Source organism: Sturnira hondurensis, unplaced genomic scaffold, assembly GCF_014824575.4.
Source record: "Sturnira hondurensis isolate 20B ecotype Veracruz unplaced genomic scaffold, ASM1482457v3 Scaffold0009733, whole genome shotgun sequence".
NCBI classification, from domain to species: Eukaryota; Metazoa; Chordata; class Mammalia; order Chiroptera; family Phyllostomidae; genus Sturnira; species Sturnira hondurensis.
Genome location: NW_028082364.1, coordinates 4,380,435 through 4,394,261, shown reverse-complemented (window position 1 = coordinate 4,394,261; position 13,827 = coordinate 4,380,435). Strand labels below are relative to the sequence as shown.

Below are 13,827 nucleotides of genomic sequence, written 5' to 3'. Positions count from 1 at the left end.
AGATGCAAAGTACAGTTTCCGCCCCCTTCTGGCTGAGGTGTGACCTGCACTTTGTCCTTCCCATGGAGGAAGGTGTCAGTTCTGCTTCCACAGAGGGTAGAAAATTGCGGTATATGCTATTTAAAAGTTCCCAATTAAAGAAGTAACACTTTTGATCCCCCCCACTGCAATGCTATTCATAAGCTAGTTATAGAACTTAAAAGACTAATTTATGGCGCACTCAGGCGCAGTGGCCTGATAAAGGCACTCCTGCGGCAAGTCTTTCCGTCCTGCCGGTAGACCTCGCAGGTGTCAAATGCCGAAGTCTAAATGTGAGATCCACTCCCCCGGCGCCTCAGCCCCAGCCCTCCTGAGATGAACCTTGATGGCAAGCTTGGGACGTGGGGTAGAAACGTGTTGCTTTACCATATCAGTAAACCCTGTGGGGGGAAAAGTAAGTCTGCCTTCAGGTTGTGACATCTCAGCAGGCATCGCTGTTGGCGTAAAAGGGAAATGGCATCCGGATCACCTCGTCCAGGGGAGGCGGATGAAGTTTGCTCCCCGTCCTGGTTCCGCTACTGGCATGAACCCTGACAAACACAGCTCTTCCTGGAAAGAGGGCCCCTGCTCCCTTCTCTTCTTACTAGAAGTGCAGAGGAGGTCCTGGTGACGGGCGCTTTCCGATCCTGGACTACAACTCCCAGCATACCACGAGGGCCTTTCGGGCAAAGTCTCGCGTGACTTCAGGGCTCCCGGAGGTTTCGTCGGGGAGGCTGCTGGTCAGCTTGGCAGCTTAGGTTCTGGTCGGTGCCGGAACCTCATAGGGTAGCGGCTGACACAACGCCGTTCACATCATGACTTGGGTCCCCACTACGACACAGCCTGTAGAGGGACGTGGGTCCTCGGCGCCTCTTTAGTGCCGGGGTTCGGGCTGCAGGCAGCTCAGCGGCGGCGAAATCGGTAAGTAGACAGGCCGGGCGGGCCTGGCCTCCCTGGGGCCACATCCTCCGCTCCCCTAGTGGGGCGCGCTCCCTGCCTCTCCACTTGGGCCCTGGCCCGAGTCCTTTCCCGGTCCCCAGGCTCCGGGGTACCCCAGCGGGCCTCGCCTCTGCTTCATCGGAGCTGGGACCCCACTCGTCGCCCAGCCACCTCACCTCTGAAGCTTCTTACTTGCGCTGCCCTCGGGGACCCTTCGGCTAGTGCCAGGCCTCGACCCTCATCGCCTTAGTCTTTCCCTGCTCGGCGGGAGGGAGGGGGTGTTGAGTCAGAGCCTGGCGTTTCACATCCTGCTGGAATCATCGGGCATCCCGTGTAGGAGAAGCTCTGCGGGGGAGGGGACGAGGGCAGGAGGGGATGTATCTAGGTCGGTAGGCTCCCCAGACCCCAGGCATGGCCGAACTTTGGTTTAGGCGATGTTCTTTAATGAAGAACTAGCTAGTTTGCCCTCTGAGTTCCATCTAGCTAGTTTGCCCCCCCTCTCCAGAAGAGAGGGGTCAGGTAGCAAGTTGCAAGGCAAGTAACAGCTTTCTTAGGGCTTTGCGTGAACTTCCCTGTAAAATGGGGCTGAAACTACCTATCTTGTAGATGGGCCACTTATCTGTGACCCTGGACCAATCACTTATCTTTTGATCTTTAGTTTTCTTTTCAAACCGGGGATAAATAATGCCTGCTTTGCAGCGTTCCTGCGAGGGTTACAGCACAGGATAAGTGTGGTCTAAAACCCTTGTAAATACAGTCCGAGTTGGCGGTAAAGCAGGAATTTAACCCCTAGCTACGTATCCTCTTTCTGTGGGCCAGGTTATTTGGACCCTGAGCCTTAACTTACTTAAAACATGAAAAAACAAACAACAAACTTTGAATCCCTCTCGCAAGGCCAGGGGGTGCAGGAATGTTGAGGGGGAGGGTGTGGGGCAGACTCTGACCGGCTGTGCCAACACATGCTGGTTGGTTCTTGTTCCCAGAACCTCTGGAATGGACTCGGCCTCCTCCCAAGCAGCTTAGCTAATTGGCAGCAGCTGAACAATGTTCCTCGTTAATATCTACCTGTGAGCTTAATCATCACATCCCTTCTCTCTGGTAAGGTGACCTTTTCACCAGGTATCCTGTCTTTGTCATAGCACAGGTTTAAGATCAGCCACAGGTGTGGCGAGACCTTTGCTATTATCCTTTTTTGTTGTTGTTGTTTTGTTTTTGTTTTGTTTTTTCTTCCTCGGCATGTTTCTCACCCATTGGCTCTTTATATGTTTCCATGTTGTACATGTGAAAGTCTGCGTGCCTGTCAGAAGAACAGTGTTGGTGCTCTTTGGTGTTGACTGTAAGAAAATGCTCTCTGTTATTTTTATTAGGTGGCAGGGACTCAGCTCTGAAATCTATATAGAAAAAGCACCGGATCCCAGTCTTTCAATGGCTTCGAGACAATCAGAAGTGCCCGGTAAACTGAATTCTTTTTGGTCAAGCCCTGTCGCCCTTAACGCCGCTATCCAGAAACCACTTTTTCTGAACCTTGTGTCGATGGTTAGGTTGGCATCATTTAAATATCTTTTTAACCGCCCAGCCAGTGTAATGAACCCGGAATCTAACCGGAGAGTAGTCACTTCACTCAAGGGTGTGACAGATTTGTCACTTTCCTACAGCATTAAATAAGAATTCAGAGTAAGGTGGGTAGTTCTTGAGGTATGTAGCAAAACTTTAGTTTAAACTCACCCCCGTTTGTGGGGGGTGGGGGGCCGGTGGAATTCTGGAATTTCTGAGGCCTGGGCAGAAAGGCCCCAGCCGGCTTTAAAGGCAGCAAATGGAACGTAGTCATGAAAACGCCATGGCAACATGGAATGAGTCCTGGGTCTCTGTAGGTAGGACAGTCACTTCTGGGTTACTGAAGTCATTGATCCCGCCTGGGACTCTTTTAGGTGGGGGTGGGGCACTGATGTTTTAAATTAAATTGGGATCACTGGATTTTAGATAATCAGTGCAGGCTTGATGACGGCGCCTGTCTCTCCGGGCTGCTATGACGATTAAACATAAACTGTGTGAAAATGTGAGTTAAAAGTTAGTGATGAATGTGCATTTACTGCCCTGAAAATTTGGGGGTCTGTTTGTAGGACCATGTTGCTTAGTGTATATATAAGCTGACTTCATTATTATTTGTAGGAGGGCTGTTGGGATGGCTCATGGGAGGAGTCTTAAGATGGTTTTGAAATTGCTCCCAAATTAAGTGGAGTAACAGGAGTCTCCCCCGTGTCTCCCAGTGGTCCCCGACCTCATCAGCCCCTCTGTGGTCCCCGACCTCATCTGCTTGCGTTTGGTCTGTCCTCCATTGCTGTTGTGCTGACCGTAAGCTCTGCTGTGAGCGCCCCAGAGCTTGGGGTGGGTGCACTCACGGTGTTGAGGCTTCGCAGTGTGGGGAGCGCGGAGCATTACATGCAGAGTGAGAGCTGGCTGCGGCCTGTGTTCCAGCCCAGAGAAACATTGATGTGCAAGAGAAACATTAATTGGCGGCTTCTGCACGCCCCCAGCCACGGCCCTGGCCTGCAATGCAGGCATGAGCCCTACCTGGGAATAGAACCGGTGAACTTCCAGTTTGCAGGAGGCTGCTCAACCCACTGGGCCACACCAGTCACGGCTATTATTTGCTTTTTTAATTGAGATAACTCACCATGAAAGTCACTCATTTAAAATGAATAACTTAGTGGAATTTAGTATTCACAAGGTTGTGTGACCATGACCACTATCTGATCCCAGAACATCTTCATTACCCCAAAAAGAAAACCTCGCGTCCATTTGTAATCATTGTCCCTGCCTGCCGGGCCAGGGCTTGGCCACCACTAATCCTCTTTCTGTTTTTAGGGGTTTGTTAGTGGTTATTATCCATGTTAACAGTAAAAATGGTAGCTGCTTGGTCCCTTACTGTTTAAATGAAGTGTCTTTGCGGGTTTGGGACTTACTGCCCCACGAGTTGTTGTCTTGAGGGGTGATTGTATAATTTTAGCAACAGGACAGTGTCACGCTGAAGGCAGGATCTGGACAGGCTAGTTTGATACCAACAAAATGGGCTTTGCTTCCTGGCCTGGAAGCACTGAGAGTGCCCTGGAAGCAGGGTGCCTCTGTCACGGCGGGACGCGCCACCGGTCGGCCTGGCAGGAGCAGCCGGTGGGGCTTCGGAAGAGTGGCCGTCAGCAGTTTCTGTGTGGTGGTTGGCGCTGCCGTTCAGATCACGCAGAGCACTGGGACCTGGTGAGGACGCTGGCAGCGTCTTGCAAAAGTTTCTTGTCTTCCTGCTCTCGTTTCCTTTGGTGGGGGAGGGGAGGCAGAGGATCCGCAGTCCACCTCTGCTGGCTGCTTGCTGAATGAACGTGGACAAGTCGCTTCGCTTCCAGGCCCTGGTTTCCTCACCTGTAAAGTGGGAGGGAGCACGTCATATCCTCAGTCTTGCAGGAGCTGAGAGCCTTGGCGTGGCTGTGGGGCAGAATCTGTGGCCTAAAGAACACAAACTTTGAAATCAGGGTCGGCTTTTGATTCTTTACTGCACTTTGACGTTGTGTGACGTTGTATGACCTTGCTCGGGTGATTTCAATTGAATTTCCAGTTTTTCTAAACCATACAAATGCACCAGGGCTGCTGAGTGGGTCAAGAGGAGAATCCAGGAGTCAGGCCGAGAGACAGGGGTCAGCACCATGGATTACCGTTCCTTGACTGGTCTGGCTATTCCAGAACAAGCTGTCCTTGCTGTGTCCCGGAGTGAGCGGTTCAGAGCTTTACTGCCCATAGATCAGCGTCAAGCTATGAGTGTTCAGTCGCTGAACCCATCCTGACAGGTGTCTCTGTTCTTAGCCCTTGAGCCCAGTGGGCCTCTAGGCAAGATGTCCTTGCCCATCGGGATACACCGCCGGGCATTCAGCTACGATGATGCCCTGGAGGACCCCGCGCCCATGACTCCTCCCCCATCGGACATGGGCAGCATCCCCTGGAAGCCAGTGATTCCAGAGCGAAAGTATCAGCACCTCGCCAAGGTACCTGACCCTGCGGGCTGCCCCTGGCGAGCCAAGCCTTTCATTCCCCTTCCCCCGCCCCAGGAGCCTCCGTGGCTCCAGCGCCCAGAGTCTGGCTGCCGCTAATCCCTACGTGTGTTCTCTGTGTCTCTGCTGGAGTCGGTGGGCCTTTGGTCCTTTTTAATTCAAACTAGAGTGGACACGTCTTCTCCTCCCGAGATTCTTTGTCCACCCCATCCCCACCCGACTCGCTACAGCCTTAAAAATGCAACCTCCGTAGTCTGGCTCTGCATGACCCTAGTGTGCTGCTGCCCCCACTGATCTATCCATGCAAGTTACCTAAGGTTTCCTGCACTTAGTAGGGTGTTCAGTGCCTTCACGTCTTTGCTTCAGCTGCTCTGTTGCCTGGAATGTTTCCATCCCTATTCTCTTCTCCCGCCACCTGCCTGAGCAGCGGCGTCCTTCAGGTCTCAGAGCAGACATCTCTCCTGTGGGGGTTTCCTCCTGATGAGACTGCCACCTCTCCCTGAGCCTGCCTCTGCCACAGGCCCCTGTCGTACGCCATGTGGTACTTTATCACCTCCCGCCAGCTCTGGAGGACAGGCGCCGAGGCCAGTTTTGTGGTCTACCTGCAGTATCGGGCAGAGAACAAAACAAACCCCAGAATGTTCATGGAGTGATTGGGGGGAAATTGGCTGTTTCCCAATCATGTGCTGTTCTTTTTATCGTCACACTCTCCCACCTGCCACACCCGCCTCTTTCGCTGGGAGGGTAGCCTTTGTCCTCGGGCCCTGGCTCGCTCGGGCGCACGCTCCACCGCGCCTGCTCTCACAGCCCATCGGTGCACTGTGGCTCCAGGGGTCTCCCAGGCCCGTTGCCTCGGTGTCACTGAGGCCTGCGCTCCCTGCCTGTAGGGGCGGTGTCTCTGTGACTTCTGACTCAGTGTTGCCTGAATAAACTAGTTCAGTTGCACTGAACTTTGAGCTGCATGACAGATGAGGGCCTGACCTTGGAAGTACAACACAGTGAGCCATGACTTTAACTGACCTGGGCATAAATCCCCTAATGGCCTGTGTATTAGCAATGACATTGGACACACAGCTTCATCCCTGAGCAACAGTGTCTCCACCCGAGACCCCTTGGCCATGGAGGTGCTGCGAGGTTAAATCAAAGGGGGTTAGAACACGTGTCGGGCGTGTGGCGGACACTGTGACTCCTGCCCCCGGCCAGCAGGGACCCCGCGGAGCTGCGCTTGATTCTTCCTTTCTCATGGGCCCGCCCCCCTCCCCTTCCCTTAAGCTGTCAGAACAGGGAGCTCCTTTCTGCAAAAGCACCCCCTCCAGCTCAGGGGTACGCTCGTCCTCGCGTCCTTTACCTGCCAGTCCGACGCAGTCACCTGTGAGGAGGAAACGTCTAGCGTAAAGAGGACTGGCAGTCCCGGGAGGAGAGGGCTCGGGCCAGGGCGGCACAGCAGCAAGGCCCTGCTGGCGGTCCTGAGGGCAGCGCGCCCTTTCCTGTGTGAAGGCTGCTGCTTGCTTGCCAAGGCAGAGAATGGGCTTCCCCTTGCTGGTGCGCCCCAGCTGCGACAGCTGCCGGTTTGGAACAGCTGCTCCCAATGGAAAGCCCAGCGGGACTCATTGCATTCTTTCGTTTGTCCTGACTGTCTGCCACCCTCCAAGTGAGGGAGCAGGGATGCAGGCTTGGCCCCCCTGGAGTCCCAGCTGGGAGGCACAGGCCCTGGTCGCCACAGGGACGCGGCATTTCAGTGCCGCCCCCCCACTTGCCTACGGGCTCCATTCATTCCTTTGGAGAAGCAGACAACAGAGAATAAATCCGGCCCTCTCCTCCCTGCTAGTCCTGAGCGTGGTGTTGGGGGTTTGAATGCATGGTGGCGAGCTCTCAGGTTCAAGATAAGGAACTACATAGAGTTTTTGGTTGGTTCTAAAAGACGATTCCTTGAACCCTTAGAGCTGTGGTCCTCGGAGTGGGGTTTTGGGGACCAACAGCATCAGCATCACTTTGGAATTTGTTAGAAAAATACCAAATTCTGGAGCCCCACCCCACCCTACTGAACTGGCCCTGGGGTGGGGCCCAGCCACCTGTTGGACAAGCCCTCCAGGGCTTCCCATGCTCAACCTGTCTGAGGTCTGCTGAGCGCCTGCAGCGGTGAGTTGAGGAGCCAAGCTGGCGTGGCCCAGGTGTGTGGGCCGTGCTCAGCAGGAGGCCTGGATCAGTTCAGTGGGTAGACATGGCTGGGAATTAGGAGCCCTCAGCTTCCCACTCTGGCTTTCCCACTTTTTTGTGTCTATTTATGTGTCTTTATCTCTTGTCACTACAGATGATACACACCTAATCAGGTAGAAACGCCAAATCCCCTGCCCGTAAAGGTGTCCTCGTGTATCAGGTTCGAGGTGTTCCCATAGCCTCCTCCCCAGGGGAGTGAGTGTAGGTGTGCGGCCTTCCTGCTGTGCTCACCTTGCCTCTCTTGAACAGGTGGAGGAAGGAGAGGCCAGTGTCTCCTCCCCTGCCATGACCCTGTCATCGGCCATTGACAGTACGGAAAAGGTCCCCGTGGTGAAGGCTAAAGCCACCCGTGTCATCATGAATTCTCTGATCACAAGTAAGCGCTCTGCACCCTCCTAGTGGAGCAGGGGTGGGAGGTGGACATGGGGGCCCGCAGGCATACCGGCCTCCGCCCGTGCTGACCGTGCCTGGCAGGGGCCAGCGAAAGTATCTGATGGGCTGCCAGTCACCAGTGGAGCTGCATGGACGTGAGGATTGGCCAAACACGCGGCATCTCTGTTGACAGAGGTGCATTCCTGCTAATACGGTCTCACACGCCCACGTGCATCTGTGTGGCCTGGGGCAGGTCACTCACCCATTGAGACCGTCTCCTTGTAAACGACACGAAGAGCCTGGCTGGCAGGTGGAGACAGGGTTAGGTGGCCCAGTGCTTGGTGGCTGGGAGCTGCTGCTGGGAGAGGCGGCCCTTGGAAGCATCCGCCACCCGCCCCGTATTATTTTTTCTTCTTCTTCTTTCTTTTTTTAAAATTAAATGGCTCAAAGCTTTCTCACTTCCTGAACGTTGTTGCCTGAAGCTTCTTTATTCTTTAGAATGTATGACTTGAGGTCCCAATGAGACTGGAAACCGGGGAGCTTGCATTTTTTTGAACCCTTGGTTCCGCTGTTAACAATTAGTTGTTAGACACACAGCTCGGCGTGTCAGCAGCAGCCCCTGCCAGCGACAAGGCCCGCAGAGGTCCTCCTTGTTGGCTCAGTCGCAGAGTCGGAAGTCCTTGTTTTTCTGCCCTGGGAGAGGATCCGTTTGTCCAGCCTGTTCTGGAGAACTCGCCCAGGAACCAAAGTCCAAACTCTTCTTGGGCTCCAGTTCACGTGTACACACACCACTTGAATCAGCAGCTGCTGCGTGTACCCTGTAAGCCCGAGAGGGTTCTGGCAGCGTTAGAGAGAGAGCTCTCGTTCCTGCTGCTCCGGCCAAGATAACTTCTTCACTGAAAGTACACTTCCCCAGCAGTCCGGAACGTTCTAACTCCTGCACGTTCTGCTGTTGCTCAGACACTCCTTGGCTCATTCCCGTCCGCCCCTGTGCACAGCTCTGCGCAGGTGCACACAGAGCAGCCACGTCTTTTCTTCGGATGTCGCTGTGGTTTCACGTTTTAAAAATAGCCGCATTTAAATCCTGGTCTTGGTGTGCTCTGGTGCACTGAATTCCTTCCTGCCTTTTAAATTTGCAGGTCACTACCTGGTAACACAGGGAAGTATCTTTATACATTTGGGTGTTTTTTTTCCCCTGAGCGTCTGTTTCTGGTAGAAATACAATAGTCCCTTCAACAGGGAATGACTGAGTCGTAAAGGACACCAGGATCCAGACTTTTGGTCCAGAGCTGCCGCGTTCCTGGACGTGGGGCCGTGTTAGGAAGTGTGTGTACAGAGTGAGCAAAATTTGGGTTGTCGATCATCCGACAGTGTGGCCGACTCTGTGATTACCTAACGTGGAGCTGTCTGCCTGCGTGCCCGGCACCGCTGAGGGGCACTTCAACGCACAGGAAATGTCAGCTCAGTGGACTTGGCTAGTTCAAGGCACATTCTCTGTGGTTTGGCTCCGATCGGTCCCTTGGTGCCATCTAGCCGAAAGTGGCCCGTGTGGTCGGGAGGGTGGCGAGTCCCTCCTGGGGAACTGTATTTGGAGAACATCCACTGTTACTGAATGTCAGCGGGCTTCTCCCTGCTCATTTCTAAACACACAGAGAACCGTGCAGCGCATGAGTGAGGGAGGTAAGGAGTTCCCTGGGGCCCGAAGACCTCCGTGCGAGGTTCAGGTTGCTGCTGCTCCTGGGAGAACGGCGGGTGTCTGTGTTGCCCTCCCCTGTGTGTGATGGCAGGGGAAGGGCATGACTGTCATCTCCTCTGTCCCCAGAACAGACCCAGGAGAGCATTCAGCGTTTTGAGCAACAGGCAGGGCTGAGAGACGCCGGCTACACGCCCCACAAGGGCCTTACCACCGAGGAGACCAAGTACCTGCGCGGGGCAGAAGCGCTCCATGTAAGCTCCTTGCTCAGGGACTTTGAGAAGTACGACGCCCTTGTCGCTCATAGCTGGAGGTGTGCTTCAGAAGTCACCAGCTCAGCTAGGCGGGGGCTGCGGGGAGTGGTGGGAGCGGGTGAGGGTCCTTGAACTGTGAGTCCCCCCCATGGCGGGAAGGGCCGGAGTGCTTTTCCCTGCGGGCCCTCAACTCTGGCGGCCCAGGGCGGCGTCCAGTCGGGAGGTGGCCGGAGCCCTGTGCTCCCTGGGTGGTCTGGTGGGCACGGCAGCAGCGTGAGGCCGGGCGGGTCCCGAGGCGCAGCAGCAGGAGCGGCACTGAGGGACCGGAGGTGCAGGCAGCCTCCACGGAGGTGACACCAGCTGGAAAGGAAGGGCGTGCTCGAGGTTTAATTTATTTTAATTAGAAGCTAATGTAGAATTGGAATGTTCTTGCTCTTTCTAAAATGGGAATGAAGGAGACTAATTTTGGGTAAGGTGAACAATGCCCAAATAGGTGTGTGAATGAAACCATTTCAGATGATTCTCGCTCAGGGAATACCACTGCAGGCCCGAGGGCGCTGTGCGACTCCCGAGGCCCTTGCCCTCGCTCACTCCGCCTACTCCCTCGAGGTGGGGCCTCTGCTCTGTGGGGCCTCTGCTCCGTGCTCTGTACGTGAAGAGGCCAGGGCCCGAGGCCACGTATTTAACTGGTCACAGCACCTGAGCTCAAGTCCCCCCATGCCCTGGTCCTGTAGGTGTTTTTCCCCAAGTTCCAACGTTGTCTGAGAACCTGACTCATGAGAGGGCTCAAGGGAGGGTCGTGAGACACGGCGTGTGGAAGGAAGGACCGTGTGGCTCTAGTGGCCTGTTTATAGGGGTACGAGACTTTGGGGACTGTGGCGTGTTGTAACAAGCATCCCAGGTTATGTTCCCACGCTGAGAGTCAAAGCCTCTGCTGTGGGGACCAGGGTTGGGCTGGTGGCCGGTTTAAGCTGTCAGGACTGTCGCTTCCGGAGAGGGGCACTCTGTCGGCCTGTGACATGGACCGTCCCAGGACCGGTGTTGGTCAGAGTTCTGGGGCAGCGGTTCACCCCGAATGGTGTAGGGTCGACGCTGGGCCATCTTCTGCCCCGTGGCCGAGGGGGCAGCGCAGGAGGCTGGCTGAAATGCCAGCTTACCTAGATCGACAGGGGGAGTGTTTGGGGTGTGGCTCAGGCTTGGCCTGGGCACGTGGGGCGTGGAGCACAGAGACGGCCGGGGAGCCTCGCTCCGGAAGAGCTGGCAGGTAGGCTGGTCTCTCCCCCAGTGGACGCTCTTCTGTGTTAGACGTGTGTGTACAGCGAGGAGGGAGGCCAGCGTGACTGGCGGTGGGAGGAAAAGGACAGAACGGGGCGGGCCTCACCGAGGAAGTGGGCAGCTGCAGAGGATGGGCGTGGCCCTGGAGTCGTGGCTTCGAGAGACACAGTGGCGGGTTGTCGGTGGCAAGGCAGGTGGCAAGGCAGGTGGCAAGAGGAGAGTTCAAGGCCGTCCGTAGAAAGCCCCGGGGGCTTGCAGCTTGAGGTCCGGTCCTTGCGCTTACTGGCCGGCAGAGGTGGTAACGTTAGAAGGCCTGGTGCCGTGTTCAGTACAGGAGTGTTTAAGATGTGTTGAAGAATTAGTGCATTTTTTAAACAGAGTTCTGTTTAGTATGGCAAAGCCAAAGGAATATGTCTCCTTTGACTTGACTGTTCTGTAACCCAAAATGACTCCACCTGTTCATGTTTTCCTTTTGCCTGAAGTTGGTGTGGACCAGGTTGATTCTACACACACTTAGCTGACGTCTCTCTTCTCACCCATCTGCACAGAGACTAAAACTGCAGAGTGGAGAGAGAATGAGAGAAGAGAAGCCGGTCTCGGCCCAGTCCACCCCCAGCAGCACCCCCCACTCTTCCCCGAAGCAGAAGCCCAGGTGAGCTCTTCCTGTGCCCCTCCCGAGCCGCCTTGTGCAAGTGAAACTGGGACTTAAGCCCGCGGTTCCAGAGCGAGAAGGGGGAGGTGACAGTCCCTAGGCTTTGCGCGCGGGGCACTTCCAGAGGGGCAGGAAGAGGCTGCATGAGACTGTTCTGTTCTTTCTCTGCCAGAGGCTGGTTCTCTTCTGGCTCTTCCGCGGCCTTGCCCGGCCCAAATCTGAGCGCCATGGATTCTGGAAGCAGGGATAAAGACAGAAACTCGGCAGATAGATGGAGCCTCTTTGGACCAAGACCCCTCCAGAAGTCCGATTCAGGTAAGGCAGCTTTCTCAAAAGAGAAACCAGCATGGCAGGCATTTTCCCGTGTGTGCGGGGAGCCGTCCCTCATTCTGAACTCCTGTGCTCTGGTTTACCCCTGCAGCGGGTTTGGCCGTCCAGCCCTACCGAGGGGCCCAGAAACCTTCCCCAATGGAGCTTATGCGCGCACAGGCCGCCCGGACGGCCGAGGACCCAGCAGCCTGCAGGCCGCCCAGGATGGATGTCCCGGTGGTCGAAGGGAAGAAACAGCCGCCTCGTACCCATAATCTCAAACCCCGGGACTTGAATGTGCTCACACCCACCGGCTTCTAGAACTTTCGCTTCCAATGACTCCGGATAGAGGGTGTCTTGCACCCACTCCACGATTACTCTGGCTCTGACATAGGAAGTGTTTGGGTTTTTTTGGTTTTTTCTTTTAAACCCCTTACACTGAGGCTAGAAGTAGAGACAGTTTTGGGAAACATTAGCATAAAGCCTGCCCTTGTGTGGAGGAAGTCGTCGTGTTGCTTTAGTTTAAAGTTAGACTAGGTCCTCTCAGCAGCGACGTGTGGGGCCTCCCCGCCTGTGTTTGCACCGTTTGGCCTAGACAAGAACCTGACAGTCGCTTCCCAGGTAGATGGTGTTCGTGCTGCTCCTTCACCACGGGCGGTGAAGGCACCTCAGGCTATGGCCAAGAGGCTCCGCCCTCAACAGCTGGTGCCCCCACCCTCTCCGAGCGGGGACCCAGTGGGGACCCACGGTCTGATGTCTGGGCTCGAAGAAAAGCAGGTTTGGCAGGGACCCTCCTGCCTGGAGACTGCAGCCCTCGCTCTTGGCCATTCCTAACAATGGGGCCTCCGGGGCAGTGGCGCTGGGCACGGCTTCTCTCATATCCTTTGTTACACTTCAAAGTGACATCAAATTAACTCCAATTGGGTGGGAAACTTTCTAAGGAGAAACTTCAGCCTACTGTTTAGGTATAAATGGATGGTAAGCTTTTTCACAGTAAAGGTAGTGGTGACTATACGTTGATTGCAGCCTGGACACTCACGTGAAACGAGTATCAGCAGGGCCTGCAGCTTTTGCCAAGAGGTGGGAGGATGAAAAAATTTCCTCTAAGCTGTCATTCCCCCAGTGAGCCCACACCGGATAAACACCAGGCTTCCCGAGGGAAGGAGCCGGGAAGCACCTGTGCACCTGCGTTTCCCGTCACCAAGGGCATGTCCAGTCGTCATTCTGAACACCTGGTCTCAAACCCCGGCTGCTCCTGCTTTGGAAGGAGCCGGTCTGCGTGGCCAGCTGCGCTGACCCTTCCAGAGAGAGGCCCTGGAGTCTCAGATGATGAGAACAATTAATTTATTCGTGTTCTGTTACACTCGGATCTCGTTTCGACAATAAAAATCTGTACTGCTTTCTCAAATGTGGACGACTGTTTTGTTTGTCCCCTTGGGAGTGACTACTGCATTCTGCCCACTCAGTCATGGAGCCTAAGCAGGAGACCTGGTGTTGGAAAAACCATCGCCTTTTTATTGTGTCCTTTACACATTTTTGCAACACGCTCATCCTCTTGTTTCTGACCCCCCATCTTCTGCCTCATTACATGAGATCTTAATGGATTGGCCACAAAGTCACGTCTGTGCGCAACGTAATATTGATGGTTGTGTTCCATCAGGGAGAAACGAATGCGTCTTTCTCTTTTGAAACAGGTCGTCGGTGCCTTGAGTAACATAACATTGAACCTAGGGTTTGTTCAGAGGGAGTTTTTCACATCTTGAATGGAAATGTTAAACATGGAAGGGCATATAGTATTACCTGTTTCAGAAAGTATAGATAAATAATTTATCAAAAATATATACACCTTACATATTTAAGCCATATTTCAGAATAGGCTAGGATAGAATTATCAAAAAGTATTTACTAAAGAGTTAGAAAGTTGTAACCTACGGATAAATAAGGTGGGTTTGGTCCTCTAAGACGTAACTACTTTCCATACTTCAGAACTTCCCAGTAGCCGGAGAGTTCAGGAGGTATTCTTGGTGCCCGGCGTGTAGCAGGACCTCAGGGGGCGCTCCAGGG

General features: G+C 54.5%; 2 protein-coding genes across 8 annotated transcripts in view; one reads left to right on the top strand and one right to left on the bottom strand.

Moving 5' to 3' along the window:
- Positions 1-718: 718 nt before the first annotated feature.
- KIAA1191 (KIAA1191 ortholog) lies at positions 719-13,171 on the top strand. 7 transcript variants are annotated; one of them, XR_005068175.1, is made up of 10 exons: positions 720-939; positions 1,941-2,055; positions 2,325-2,410; positions 4,807-4,985; positions 7,458-7,584; positions 9,403-9,527; positions 11,351-11,454; positions 11,627-11,769; positions 11,876-12,336; positions 12,938-12,949. XR_005068175.1 is itself a non-coding variant. In XM_037057811.1 (9 exons), the coding sequence occupies exons 3-9, from the start codon at positions 2,383-2,385 to the stop codon at positions 12,082-12,084; spliced, it is 912 nt and encodes a 303-aa protein (XP_036913706.1). In that variant the 5' UTR covers positions 719-939; positions 1,941-2,055; positions 2,325-2,382; the 3' UTR covers positions 12,085-13,171. The 7 variants fall into 7 exon arrangements, 6 of the variants coding, with proteins under 6 accessions (XP_036913706.1, XP_036913704.1, XP_036913705.1 ...); XM_037057811.1 differs by having other exon boundaries at positions 719-939; positions 11,879-13,171; XM_037057809.1 differs by having other exon boundaries at positions 11,876-13,171.
- SIMC1 (SUMO interacting motifs containing 1) overlaps positions 12,767-13,827 on the bottom strand; it is a 31,837-nt gene continuing 30,776 nt past the window's right edge. The window contains 1 exon segment of the mRNA XM_037057808.1: positions 12,767-13,827. Coding sequence (XP_036913703.1) covers positions 13,772-13,827 — 56 coding nt within the window. The 3' untranslated portion in view covers positions 12,767-13,771.

Bases quoted from the DNA above. Each gene is read 5' to 3' on its own strand.
- KIAA1191 (XM_037057810.1), top strand. From the start codon at position 2,383: ATGGCTTCGAGACAATCAGAAGTGCCCG. The intron at 11,455-11,626 runs GTGAGCTCTTCC...TTTCTCTGCCAG, and splicing joins TCCCCGAAGCAGAAGCCCAG to AGGCTGGTTCTCTTCTGGCT. The intron at 11,770-11,875 runs GTAAGGCAGCTT...TTACCCCTGCAG, and splicing joins CCTCCAGAAGTCCGATTCAG to CGGGTTTGGCCGTCCAGCCC.